The sequence below is a fragment of the Eucalyptus grandis genome, chromosome 4, assembly GCF_016545825.1.
Source record: "Eucalyptus grandis isolate ANBG69807.140 chromosome 4, ASM1654582v1, whole genome shotgun sequence".
In the NCBI taxonomy this organism is placed as follows: Eukaryota; Viridiplantae; Streptophyta; class Magnoliopsida; order Myrtales; family Myrtaceae; genus Eucalyptus; species Eucalyptus grandis.
The window spans coordinates 29,154,240-29,168,625 of NC_052615.1; the positions used below are offsets into that span (position 1 = coordinate 29,154,240).

Here is a 14,386-nt window from a genome sequence, read left to right on the forward strand (position 1 = left end):
GCCCTTGGACAGAACCGGAAGCCTAACCCTAGCCGTGAGCTATTGGGCCTTTTTCCAAACCCTTTTGAGTCTCGTTGGGTGTCGTCGTAGGCTCAAGTCTCACTCGCCTCTGCATTGCCGTCGCCATGAACTCACCGGCTCGCAAATCCAAAGTGAGTTTACTTGCTAAATCTTGCTTATGGGGTTAATTATGCTTAAGGGATAATTAGCTTAGCCTAAGATTGGTTTAGGTGGTTAGATTAGTGTAATTAGTCATTAGTTAGTTAATTAGGCTAATTAGGTAATTAAATTAGTTTAGTTAGAGGCTAATTAGATTTTGTGATTTATTTAGTTTAGTAGGTTATTTAAGACTTAAGAAATTAGATTAGCGTATATAGCTTAATTAGGCATTTATTTAATTATTTTGTATTTATTTAATTAATTTTGTAATTTATTTAATAATTTCCGAAAATCATACCGAGATAGTCAGTCGTTAGAATTTCGTGCCGATTACAGTGGTGTGGTTAGTTTGTACAGTTGATTGTTAAATTGTGCAATTGAGTGATGATTGTAAATTTTGAGTATTTATTTCAAAATTGTAAAATTTTGGTATTGAATTAGAAAATACTGGGTGTCGGGTTTTGACACCAAAAATGTTTTTAAGTACTATATTAAATAGTGGGATTTTAAAATGAATGATATCAATTTTTAAGGTTCGATTTGACCATGTACCACACACGATTATTTTTATTGGATATTTTTAATACGAAAAAAATAGGCCAAACACATTATCTTAATTGAGGCATTTGAGTGCAAAGCACAATATCCTTGGTCGAGATTGATTGATAGTGTGATGGTTAAGTGAACTCGTCCCCGATGTGTGTCGGAAGAACGTGGCCCCTATATGGGATGCCCTTGGACAACGGATGCCAGTCGTAGTAGATTTTGGATCGATGCTCCTTCGGGAATGCCGTCCCCGATGTGCATCAGTGGATGTTGCCATGCTCAAGGAATGAGACGAAGCCTGGCTATGCTAGAAGACCGATGTGCGTCGGTAGATCGTGCCTGTGTAGGTAGTAATCAATTGGAACGCATGATTGATTGAGATAAACACGCTAAATTATGGGACAAAATTGTGTGGCACGGTATATGACGTGTCATAACGATTTGGCCTTATAATCGAGACCCCTGTGATTGATTGAGATATGATTGATTGAGATGTGATTGAGATGTTCCAATTGATGTGTGCATTAAGTATATGAACTGTACTGATGTGCAGGGAGGAACTGAGGCGACTCGTTGATTGTATGGTTAGACCTCCCCTAGGCATTTTTCATTCCTAATCGGGGTTTAGGGAGTAGACTTACTGAGACGTTATCTCACCCCCGTCGTGAGCTTACCCTTTTTAGGTCCTTAAATGGTGGTCCCTCTGGTTCGTTTTGGACAGTCCCAGGGGATTTCTGAGTGGAGTATAGACGTCCTTGTCCCTAGGAGTCACTGAGTCTATGAGCTCGTAGTGATCACTATCTGAGTCGATTGGGCCTACCTTAGAGGGTACCTCATCAATTCAGGGCGTGGTTTCGCCATGGGCTCAATGCGTACAGGGTAGGTCCCCTTCAAGGTTTTGATATCCCCGCCGTGGTGGTCAACGCCACTCCAAGCGAGGGTGTAGTTGACCCTCTTGATGGCGTTGTGGAGGACCCAAAGCCCCCAAAGCTTGTAGACGGACTAGTTTGTTTATAAAAGTGTTTTGTGAAAATTTGTATCCTGCTTTTCTATCTCATATTTGTGTTGTCTGGGCATTTGTTTATTCACTTCCGCATGTGCATTCACCGATTGGGTCGGCGACACGTCCTAGGACGTCGCAATTTAGTCGACCACCGAGGGATGTGCGCACGCTCAAGGATTGGGGCGTGACACAATGCTCCTTTATGAAATGCCGTCTTGATGCGTTTACGCGAGACATTGCCGTGCTTGATAGGGCGAGACGACGCCCGGTTATGCCGGATGACTGCCAACTATTGAGTTGGGCATGGCCGATATATCGTAATAACTAGAATACATGTGAGTGTTTGAGATAGTCGCGCCTGATTATGGGACGAAATTGTGCGGCACAGAATGGGACGTGTCATAACGATTTGGCCTTATAATCATGACCCCTGTGAATATTTGATGAATGATATAAGGCGTTCCAATTATTGATTTACGCTTGCTGCGTTTATATATGTATATGAGATGTACTATTGTACAGGGAGGTGTTGAGGCGAGGTAAGACCTATATGGTGCATGTTTAGGCTACCTCTGAGTGAATCCTCGTCCTAATCAAGGTTTAGGGTGTTGACTCGCTGAGATTTTTATCTCACCCCGTCGTGAGTTACCATTTTCAGGGCCGTAGCGTGGAGGATCCAAAGCCTGAGGCTGAAGGGTCTAGAGTGTAGATGGCCTAGTGGTTTCTTTTTGAGTCAGACCTTCTGTATATGAACCTATAGGGTTAACTCGGTTTGTTTATAAAGTGTGTTTTGTGAGAAAGGTGTTGGCATGTGTTTTACTATCCCATGTATTTGATTGTTGTCCGGTGTTTATATAATTCGCTTCCGCATGTGCATAAAATAAAAAAGGGTCGGCGACGCGTCCTAGGAACGTTGCAAATTTTTAAGTCCACCGTCGAGGGATGTGCGCGTGCCCGGGGTTCGGGACGTGACACCAATCCCTCTGGAAACCGGACCAAACCGGCTGGTCCGGTCCGGTCTGGGCAATTTCCGGTTTGGACAGTCCAACATCCTCACCCCTATTTTCTACTCAGGAGATTGGACTCTGGTTTAGCACTTCTCTCTGCCCTAAAACTTCAAAACCAATAAGATGCCAGATGCTTTGTCTCCATGTTCATCTCCAATAACACAGCCAGCAATAGCAAACCTAACCCAACTGTGATCACAAGGATGGGGTGTCTCTATTATTGGAGTCTCTCTCTTGAGGAAGAACAAGCAAGCTCACGTACACACCCCACCGTACCGACGGAAGAGCACCCGCTGGAGTTGTTTGAAGTTGGGCCATGTGACTCCTTGTCAAATGGGCTTCTTGATTGGTCAGACGTTCTCAGGTTTGATACAGGGCAGGTTGTCTAGAGACCTCATCCTTCAGAAACAACTCCTGCTCCTGCCATGGGCAAGAGCTCCAAAATCACGGCCTCTCCTCGATGCTCTCTGTGAAAATAACCAGAACAAGTTCCCTCGCTACTGGTACAAGCTTGTTGGGACAGCCGAAGGGGATGGTGTGCCTATTGTCGGCGGAATGCTTGTGCTAGTTTGCCACTAAAGAAGTGTCCGATGTCATCCCGTTGGTTTTATATTGGCTGCCAATATATCGCATAGCTTGAACTGTTCGTGTGCAGATAGTGTTGATAAACTTCAGGAAGGAAATCCTACCCTTCATCCTGGAAAAGAAAACAAAATCAGACTTGCCCGAGAAAGTCACTGAGTGTTCCGATGTATTGGTTGTCAGCGAGTTGATGGCCGTTGCTGCACACAACGAGGACGCCAATGTTGCCCTAGTTGGCCACACATATGGTTTGAAATTTCCTGTGTCAAGATTCATGAAGTTCAACTTGAATGCATAAGCCGAGTTTATTTTGACACGTTTGCATAATGAAAGGGGATGGCGGATGAGTGACTGCTGCTTCTGTTGTGGTATATGCAGCTACTTAATAAAGGGTACTCTGTCGAATGGATTGTGCTTCATTTCGTACACATATGCAGGAGGGCTCCCGAGCTGCGCATACGGATTCAACAACAGAATTGTAAGAAAGCTCAAGCGCATGCTGAATCAGTACTTCGCACCCGATGCAGTAGATAAACAAACATTATAATTTGATGTTGGAGAAGTTAACAATAGCACAATGGAACCTCTTGAGGAAAAAACAATTCAGCCTACCAGTAGATAAATCTCGTATTATCTTGAGTTCTTGGGTATTGACCTTTGTGAAATTCCTGATGAATTAACTTATACCTGAAATGAGATGTTCAGGGATTTACACACTCAATGCAGTACCTCCCTCTAAAGAAGAGATTGTAGCAGGTGGGATTGGAATTCATCTCCAGAGATCTCCTAGAGGCAACGATAATACCCTATTTGCATCTTCAATCTCACATCTGCCATAATGGACAGTGTTATTTCCTGATCTTCTACTTCTCTATCAATAAATTCTGCTCTGCAGAAGCATCCGTAGGGCACAGCTACAATCTGATCAATCTGAATGCACGAAGAAACCGCAACATAGAGACCACATCAAGGACCCAGCTTTCAGTTAATGAAGTGGATGAGATGCCGTTCTCCCATGCAAACGTGTATCTGCATCTTCAAGTTAAGCAGGTACTTTACCCGCAATCCAACTAGCTAGGAGATAATATAATGCCTGAAGCCTCACATACTCCATTGCAGACATGAACAATTCGAGAGAATTACAGGCTAGAAATGATTAAATCAATGGATAACCAAAACAAAAGTCAATAGGCTGGAGCGTAGCAACAGAAATTCTAATTCACCTAGTAGTTTTTATTTCTATTTACACCGGAATTTGCTAAATTGTTATTTAGGTAGAAGATGAGAACTTGATAAGCAGGCAAAAGAGCTCGGCTGTGTTACCAAAGAATTCTAAACAGGACTTCCTATCACTCCTTGGAGATACAGATGATGAGAAATATTCCATTTACATCTCAGGTAAACCAGAAAGTAATGGAATAATTCTTTCTTGTTCTCTCCATTCTGTCCTCTGTTCTAACCGTACCTGTCTCAAGGTCCAACGTTGTATAGACAATGCACGGCTTTGGTTGATCGGGATGAGCAGACACTGAGCATCATCAAAGGGAATCCGAAGAAAGGAGAAGTTTCTCACATCTTCTCCCTGTCGTTGCCAGATCTCAAGAAGCTGTGCTGAAACCTCCATGCAGCTCATTTTGCTTTGACGAAGTGAGAAAGACTAATGCAGTTTCCAAGGCTCTCATCCAGGTTTCTGTACACCTATTGAGTGCCCCTCTCCTGTCATTTTTCACCAGAACTCGACTTAGGTAATTTTTTTCCACCGAGCGGCCACACACTACACTGAAGGTCCGACGTGAGATGAAAAGTCTAATGCATCATAGATGGTCGATCGCTAGACTCACGTCTCTTAACAATTAGGAACTTAAAAAATTACAATATGCAAGATTCTCTCAATGCCATCGGTACTTCATTCATCTACGCAAGTCTCGCATAACTCATTTTGCAGCAGAAGCTATCCAGTTTGGCACAGCAAAAGAGTGAACTACGGTTCAAGTAAATCTCTTTGCTACTTAATCTAGTGCTTTTGATTTCTCTGGCCAGATTCACAGGTCATGGAACTTGACCACGCCAACACCAAAGAGGTTTCTAATAGACCTCTTATTTCCATGACCAAAGCAGGAACCGCCTGTGGCAATGATAAGAGTACTAATAATTATAATGCTAAAACACTTCTGTTTACCACAAGAACTTACGTATGCCCTAACACAGAAGGGTAAGGCGGGCAAAGGCGACACATAAGCACAATTAAGAATATGCACCGAAACCATTCAAAAAATTATTTGATTTCTCTGTATTCTTCTGCGACATGGACGACTCCAACCAGAAGTGCACCATCCAAGGAACCTCAACGGGCCGTAATGTGGCTGATAAAGACTGAATTTCTCCAGATTCCATTTGTTAAATACTCAATTCTGTATTGCTTCATATTGGTATTACAAGGGCGATTCATTCTCTTAAACAAAAAATAGAACGCATCATCAGGGAAAAAAAAAACGGAGAACCATAATCACAGTCGAGAGTGTTGGGAATGTTATACACCGTCTTTAGCTAGCAAACACCAGGCACTGTTCAGCAGTTGACATGGGCCCCTTGTCGTTATTACATTTCATATGTTCTGCGGGGAATTTTCCACGTGCTTCGTCCCCGACCGTCTTCCATTGGTGGTGGCGATAGGTGTGCATTATTGCGCGATTCTGAGGGAAAAACAAAGGGCGAACCACGTCCCGCTGCAGAACCAAAAAGGGTTCCTTCAAAAGGGGTGATCAGATTCACCTTGTCCCGGACATGTCGTCCCTGAGAAAAAGGTGCATTTTCAACAATTAAAAGCACTTCAACTCTGTATGATCAATGGATGGGAATTAGAAAACGAAGAAAATGCGAGGCCGATGTCATATTCTTTGAGCAGATTTCGTGTTGCGAACGGAATGATGCGCCGTCCAATTCGCGTATGTATTTGAATATATTAGAATGAAGTATTCTCTGTGCGGTGCCTATAAATTTTCCACCTAATTGTTGTTATAGATTTGACAACTGCTGACACGTTAAAATAATGTTGCATTTATGCTAAAATATTTGGCGCTTCATTTTCATTATATTTTCGTGCAATGCACGGCAACCGCCTTGTATTTATTAATTAGATGAATGGATTGATCTCTTTCTTAGTTGGCCGGCAATTTTTAAACCTAATAGCAGTTATTTTTCATAGCATTGACTTACTTTAGCAAAGTAGTTTTGAAACTATCGTGTTTCAACAATACTATACGAATACGATGTATTTTATGGAAATTGATGAGAAAAAATGAAAAGAAAAAAATTACAGACTTGTTGATGAACACTGTTTAACCTAGAAAATATGAGCTCAATGGAAAATTTTACAAATTCGGGATTTCCTGAATTAAGCAAGACTTCTGCGTCTATCAAAAATTGCAAATATTCTCGAACGTAATCAAATTGTAACCTCAAAACACATATATCTATTGTCCCATGCCCAAAATGGTGGGTTTCTTTTCCATGCTAGTAAATTCTCATAAATTTTAATAAGTGTCATAAAATTGTCGATAAAAATGAAGATCAAACGACTTATTCTTTTACGTAACTTGTCGGTAAATTACTGATAATCTTACTAAATTGCAATTTTTTTGTTGTTGTTGTAGTTCTCAAATAAACAATTTCGTGCTAACTTATAGAGTCTTATTTTGTATAACTCACTAATGATTCGGATTTCTATTCTTTTTAAGGAAAATAATTACCAAAAAAATGTTTTCTGAATTTTTTGACTTTCGGTTTATGAAAACTAAACTAGTCGAGGAAAATATTTTCTATCAATGAAAAAAATATTTTCAAAAGTGGAAAAAATGTTTTCCGCTTTTCGAAAGCGAACTCCTTCTTTCACTTCAACATTAAGCACTTTCTTTTGCCAAACACCTTTTCCTTTTTTTTTTTCAATTTTTTTCTTTATTAAAAAATGAGTTTTTAATTATTTTTAATTTTTTTCTTCTTCCTCGGTCCATTGCCAACCACGGGTGAACTTGGGCCTCACCTAGCTCATGGGATATAGTGAGGCCCGAGCTCGCCTTAGGCTGTCAGGGAGCTTGAATCTCACTAGATCTAGTGAGTTGGGTGGTGCTTGAGCCTCTTCGACCTCTAGTAACCTCAGGCGAGCTTGAGCCTAACCAGCCTGTGGCAAGGCTCGAGCTTGTTTGTGGCTAATGATCGGTCAAGGAAGAAGAAAAAGAAAAAGAAAAGAAAATTATTTTAAGAATAAAAATAATTAATATTTAATTTTTTTGTAATTTTTCCCAAAAAATCAAATCAAATATCAAACGGCGAAGTATATTTTCCAATTCATTTTCCGGTGTTAGTTCATTTTCGATTTTAGTCGAACACAAGAAAATATTATCATTTTCCTATAAAACATTTTGTAAAACATCACATTTTTCATGAAATGAATGTAGCTCAAGTCTTATATAGAGTTACTAACCTAAATTGGAGCGACTTACCGACTTTTGTCAGACTAGGGTACCATCTAAGTTGGTGTTACCGAATCTCATTTGAATTACTTAGTAACATTCGATTGATGGGCTCGAGACACCGGGACATACTATCGGTGGGTTTGCGTGATGACATAACCCCATTGGAACGGGTCGGGCCAAGCTCGATTTCTTTTGTTTTTTTGAGAATCAAGATGGAAGGCCCTTCTTGGATCAGCCAAAGGCCCCAATCAATTTTTCAGACGAACTTGCACGTTTTGGGCTCGAACGTTAGGCGCTCTCCCCAAGATCCTAGAGCCAGTCCAACTTCGATTCCCCCTTGCCTCCAAGTTTTTGTTTTTCTACTCAAAAGACTCTCGCCTCCTGGTTCATAGCTCTCTGCCCTAAAACTTTCATAGCCAATAGGATGCAAGATGGGTTTTGTCTTCATCTATGGCAGACGACCTAACACCAAACTGTGATCACGAGGATAAGGCGTTTCTGTCATTGGAGCTGAGGAAGAACGAGCAACTTCACACGCACATCTGATGGAAGAGCACGCGTTGGAGATGTTCGAAGTTGGGCCATGCGAGACTCCTCATCAAATGGGCTTCTTGATCGGCCGGAGGTTCTCGCGCTTGATACAGAGCAGGTTGTCTAGGGACCTCATCCTTCGAAACCAGCTCCTGCCGTGGGCAAGAGCTCCGGAATCACGGCCTCTCCTCGAAGCTCTCTGCGAACATAACCAGACCAAGTTCCCTCGCTACTGGGACGAGCTCGTTGGGACGGCCGAAGGGGCTGACGTGCCGGTTCTTGACGTAATCCTCGTGCTCCTTTGCGGCTACCGAGAAACAGAGGACGAAAAAGAATTTTGTGTGATGTTATCTCGTTGGTTTTATGCTGGCTGCTGATATATCACGTAGCTTGAACCGTTCGTGTGCAGATTGTGTTGATAAACTTCAGGAAGGAAATCCTACCCTTCATCCCGGACAAGGAAACAAAATCAGACTTGCCCGAGAAAGCCATTGAGTGTTCCGACGTATTGGTCGTCGGCGAGTCGATGGCCGTCGCCGCACACAACGAGGATGCCAATGTCGCTCTAGTTGGCCACACGTATGGTTTGAATTTTACTGTGTGTCGAGATTCATGAAGTTCAACTTGAATGTTTTGGCCAGAGTTTATTTTCGCGTGTTTTCGTAAATGAAAGGGGATGGCGGATGAGCGACTGCTGCTTCTGTTGTGGTATTATGCAGCTACTTAATCAAGGGTACTCTGTCGAGCGGATTGTGCTTCATTTCGTACACGTATGCAGGAGAGCTCCCGAGCTGCGCATTCGGATTCAACAACAACGGAATGGTAAGAAAGCTCAAGCGCATGCTGAATCAGTAATACCAGCTGAGTAGTTTGCACCCGATGCAGTAGATTATCAAACATCATACTTCGATGTCGGAGAAGTTAGGGACAATAGCTCGATAGAACCCCTTGAGGAAAAAACGATTCAGCCTATCAATAGATAAATCTCCTATAATCTTGAGTTCTTGGGTATTGACCTTTGTGAAATTCCTGAAGAATTAACTTATACCCAAAATGAGATGTTCAGGGATTTACACTCAATGCGGTACCTCCCTCTAAAGAAGAGATTGTAGCAAGTGGGATTGGAAGGAACTTCATCTCCAGAGATCTACTAGAGGCAACGAGCATGACCGATGCGACCAGTGTAAGACCTTATTTGCATTTTGAATCTCTCATCTGCAATAATGGAGAGTATTAATTGCCGGTCTTCTACTTCTTCTATCAAGAAAATCCGCTCAGCAGAGGCATCAGTAGGACACAGTTACAATCTAATCGATCTGAAGGCACGAAGAATTTGCAACCTAGAGACCGCATCAAGGACCCGGGTTTCAGTTAATGAAGTGGATGATACGCCGTTCTTCCATGCCAACATGTATCTGCATCTTCAAGTTAAGCAGGTATTTTACCTGCAACTCAAACTAGCTAGAAGATGATATCATGCCTGAAGCCTCACCCACTCCATTGCAGACATGAACAATTCGAAAGAATTACTGGCCAGAAATGATTAAATCAATAAAATAAAACTAAAATGAAACTCAATAGGCTGGAGCGTAGCGACAGAAATTCTGAATCACCAAGTAGTTTTTATTTTCATGCACATTGGAATTTGCTAATTTGCCATTTAGGTAGAAGATGAGAACTCAAAAAGCAGGCAAAAGAGAGCGGCTGTGTTACCAAAGAAATCTAAACAGGACTTCCTCTCACTCCTTGGAGATACAGATGATGCCAAATATCCCATCTACATGTCAGGTAAAACAGATAAGTAATGAGATAATTCTTTCTTGTTCTTCTTCATTTTGTCCGCTGTTCTAACTGTAACTGTCTCAAGGTCCAACGCTGTACACGCTATGCACGGCTCTGGTCGATCTGGATGAGCAGACACTGAGCATCATTAAAGGGAATCCGAAGAAAGGAGAAGTTTCTCACACCTTCTCTCTGTCCTCACCAGATCTCAAGAAGCTGTGATGAAGCCTCCATGCAGCTCATTCTGCCTTGATGAAGTGAAAAAGACTAATGCAGTTTCCAAGGGTCTCATCCAGGTTTCTGTACACCCATTGGGTGGCCCTCTCCTGCCATTTTGTACTGGAACTTGACTTAGGTATGTTTGTCCGCTAAGCGGCCGCATTCTATACTGAAGGTCTGGTGTCAGATGAAGAAGTCTTAACTCCTCATAGTGGGTCGATCACTAAATTCACGTCTCGTAACAATGAAGAACTTAAAAATTACACTATGCAAGATTCTATCAATGCAATCGGTACTTCATCCATCGACGTGAGTATCGCGTTACTCATTTCGCAGCAGAAGCTTATTTAGTTTGGCACAGCAAAAGAGTGAACTACGGTTCAAGTGAATCTCATTAGGCTTTTGCTTTCTCAGGCAAGAGGAATCTTTGTTTCCATCAAGCACTTGGTTATGAATCAAAAGAAATTGCCAGATTCACAGGTCAGGGAACCTGACCACGCCAACAACATAGAGGTTTCGAATAGACCTTTTATTTCCATGATCAAACAGGAACTGCCTGAGGCAATGACAAGAGTACCGATAAAAATGCTAAAGCACTTCTGTTCACCACAAGAGCTTACGTATGCCTTAACACAAAGTGTAAGGCGGAAAAGGGCAACATAGAAGCGCAATTAAGAATATGCACCGAAACCATTCAGAAAGTACGTGATTCTCTCGTATTCTTCCGCATCATGGACGATTCCAACCAGCAGTGCACCATGAAAGGAACCTCAATGGACCATAATGTGACCAATACAGACTCTGAATTTCTCTAGATTCCATTTCTTAAATACTCATTTCTGTATTGCTCCATATTGGTATTACAAGGGCGATTCATTCTCTTAAACAAAAAATAGAACGCATCATCAGAAGAAAAAAAAAAAACACGGAGAACCATAATCACAGTCGAGAGTATTGAGAGTGATATTCACAGGCTAGGAATCTGGGACATTGACTGACAGCCACAGCCTCTATTCGCGGGTTCCTCCTCATACAAACTGCTTTACACCTATGAGAAACCTCTGGCAGCTCTTAACCGTGAGCGCTGCCCCTTTGACCTTGCTTCCATAAGCTTCGCTTTCAATGTATTCTCCTTTATGACAGGCGGCAGTTTCGATGATGACTCCGATACATCTGGATCGTTAGACGACTGTTTCACCATCCATGGTCGTACTGGACTCGCCTGAGTCCTCCATGCAGAGTTACTGCATGAAGCCTCCCCAAAGTCGACATCAGGATGGACAGAACCTCCACTCGACAACTTTAATTGATTCTTTATGAAGTCATCCAGCATGGAATTTGCCGTTAAACTGCGGACTTCAGATTTGTTCTTTCTTTCGTGGCTAAACTCATCCGTAGCTTCATGGTTGTCCAATTTGTGGGTAACGGTAACCTCGGCTGGGTTTCCATCAGCCCTTTTATCCCTTGTGGTACCAGCTTTTTCAGACTTAGCCTGAACACTGGATGAATTCTGAGCTTTCCTCCTCCCACGAGGTGCGCGTTTTTTCTTGGTTAGCTCTATTTCGACTTTGTCATCAGCAGGATCTTCTGACGCTTCATCCATATATGCCTTAAACTCACCATGGGTTTGTCGATTCAGCTCAAAACAATTAGAATCACTTCCATCAGAATCATCTTCATCACCCAGATCTTGAGGCGCACTTACAACCTCATTCAGAGGAACAGATTCAAGTGAATTTCGCCGTTCCTTGGTAATGTGCTGTCGATGCTCTTAAGGGCGTCCTTCCTCTTAGCTTGAAGGAATGTCTCGATTTCGAGGCTCAATTTGTCTACAATCGAGCTCTTTTCTGCTGAACCACTTTGGGCTTCTTCGAACTTCATCTGCATCCTCTCATCAAGCCATGATTCAGATATATGGAGAATCAAACGGTCCCGTTCAGATCCTCCAGCCCAATCCTTGTCATACCTTTGTTTCAATGAATGAACCTCATGTTCATAGTCTCTTATACCAACGGCAAATTCATCACAGAGATCTTCCAACAATTTCCTTGATTTTCTGTCCTTTTCCAGCTCTCTCAAGGCATGAGATAGAGAAGATTTTGCATCAGAAAGTTCTCGAGCTAGCTTACGGTGTAGGCTCTCTGAACGCTTTCTTAGCTTCCTCTCATCTTCTAGCTCATCTCTTGCTGACTGAACAGCAGCAAGAATTCGATCCTGTTCCTTATTCTTCCGAGCTAGTTTATCTTCCGAAATTTGCTTCATCAAAGCATCTATCTCGTGTCGATCAGCTTGTTGGTCCCGAAGCAACTCCTTAATCCGGACTCGGGAATGATCAAGCTCCATCTTCAATGCTTTTATCAGTGATATATTGGATGCATGCTGCTCTTCCAAGCTCCAAATACGGTTTAATACTTTCAGAAGTTCTGTTGATGTTTTGAGGCTGTAATGTGGCTCATTAACTCTTCTTTTGAAGTCTAAAGAACTCGAAGGAGTGATTGCTGGGTTATATGGAGTTACCTGCAACGGCATGGTACCTTGAGTCATTATGCCCACATGAACATCACGCATATGGTATCATTAATACTCGAAAAGCCTTATCGCGGCAACAGACCCATGGTAGCGACAAACTGAGATGCTCTACGCAAATAAGCTCATCGAAGGAATTGTAAATAAGGCTCCAGTAAATTTGTGCAATTTGAATCACAGAACCCAGAGTTTCAATTAAGAATGCTCTGAACAACAGTGCCTTAAAAAACCATGTTTAGTCTGTCCAAGAGAGGAAAAATATAAAATGTTCAGGCGGTGTAGTCAATGCTCCCGTCAGTGACAAAAGACATTTAGCACACTAATGAACACAAAGAGGATAACCAGTTTATTTATCAAAAAGGAACAAACATAAAAGGTCTGCAATAATATTGCCAACATTTTACAAACGATTTCTGGCCCTTTCTACCTCAACACGCTAAGATGAAAGGAAACAGGCAGAGGTTCTAGGCATAGTCGACACTCAGCCCTAATGCATCAAAATACAATTTCCATTACTTGAGAGCCAGAACTAAACTCAAAAATAGAATTACCTCCATCGAACTTCCATAACTTGCCGGGGAAACAGGCTGTATGGCACGATTATTTCTTTCAATGGATCGATGATGTTGCATGAGGGATGCTGCGACATGCCTCCTTAAACTGCTTGTACTCTCTGGCTGTTAGATGACATAACCCAACTTAGTCAGTAAATTTGCAAGAATACCTCGTCAGCTTAACGCTATGTCACATACTAAAGTAATGAGCGGTAAAATCAACAGAAAGCATCCATCACGAAAATTGCTGCACTGAGCACATGATCAAGATGAGCAAATGAAGGATCTAGCGATTCAAATATACGACAACAGCATAATTGTTTTCAGATGTCGTAGAAACTAGGGTAAAGAAGCAGAGACGTCAATACCCGACAAAAGCTTCTGAAGTGCATTTAGCTGGATTAGACCTAGGCTGCACTAATTCATATGTACAGACCAGAAGGGAGGGGAACCTTGACAACAGTTAACAAGGACATGTCCGAGAAGACACTGTTCTTTCCGTCAAATTTGCCTATTCGACACACAAGAGTGCCGTCTCCTGACCGGACCAGCCAAACACTGATAACGGAATTCTGAAGCTGCTTGAGGCCATAATGATGCCATCTTAGGATCATAAAGAGATGCAGACCGAAATACCCTGATGAGCGTTTCTCTAGAAACAGACTTCAAAAACATCCCAACCGCACAGAGCCTCAGCGGAGACACCATACAAGATTGGTCATGATCACACACGGAGCAAAACACAAACATCTGAAACGCGAAACACAACAGATAGCCCTCGAACAGATATACCAGCACGGACAAGAAACAAGTCCTCGACCGACCATCACAAAGCCAGATCACATAAGCCAATCAAGAAACAAAACATGCACCTGCTCAGGAGAACTCGGAGAAGGATCGGCCAGAAAGTGAGAGAGCTCAAACCCGCCACCCCCACCGCCACCCCCACCGCCACCGCCGCCGCCGCCATCCTTGTCCCTCCGGAGGCGGCGCAGCCCGTGGGGA

At 42.5% G+C, this 14,386-nt stretch overlaps 2 protein-coding genes and 1 long non-coding RNA gene across 3 annotated transcripts; 2 read left to right on the forward strand and 1 right to left on the reverse strand.

Annotated features, from left to right (window-relative positions):
- The first annotated feature begins 398 nt into the window (after positions 1–398).
- On the forward strand, positions 399–5,190 carry LOC104443110. The gene is made up of 3 exons (XR_005550470.1): positions 399–4,347; positions 4,572–4,695; positions 4,773–5,190. It is a non-coding gene; the product is annotated as an uncharacterized LOC104443110 (long non-coding RNA).
- Positions 5,191–8,150: 2,960 nt separating this feature from the next.
- Positions 8,151–10,574, forward strand: LOC104441694. Its single transcript, XM_010054882.3, has 7 exons — positions 8,151–8,584; positions 8,710–8,879; positions 9,020–9,122; positions 9,367–9,483; positions 9,566–9,736; positions 9,965–10,088; positions 10,168–10,574. The coding sequence occupies exons 1-7, from the start codon at positions 8,315–8,317 to the stop codon at positions 10,302–10,304; spliced, it is 1,092 nt and encodes a 363-aa protein (XP_010053184.1). The 5' UTR covers positions 8,151–8,314; the 3' UTR covers positions 10,305–10,574.
- Positions 10,575–10,994: 420 nt separating this feature from the next.
- On the reverse strand, positions 10,995–14,321 carry LOC104441695 (uncharacterized protein At5g41620). Its single transcript, XM_010054883.3, is given in 4 exon segments — positions 10,995–12,057; positions 12,060–12,818; positions 13,379–13,504; positions 14,254–14,321. Coding segments are annotated over 3 exon segments (1,548 nt in total). The 5' UTR covers positions 13,460–13,504; positions 14,254–14,321; the 3' UTR covers positions 10,995–11,349.
- Positions 14,322–14,386: the final 65 nt, after the last annotated feature.

Bases quoted from the DNA above. Each gene is read 5' to 3' on its own strand.
- LOC104441694 (XM_010054882.3), top strand. From the start codon at position 8,315: ATGGAAGAGCACGCGTTGGAGATGTTCGAAGTTGGGCCATGCGAGACT. The intron at 9,484-9,565 runs GTAAGACCTTAT...TCTTCTATCAAG, and splicing joins GCATGACCGATGCGACCAGT to AAAATCCGCTCAGCAGAGGC. The intron at 10,089-10,167 runs GTAAAACAGATA...AACTGTCTCAAG, and splicing joins ATATCCCATCTACATGTCAG to GTCCAACGCTGTACACGCTA.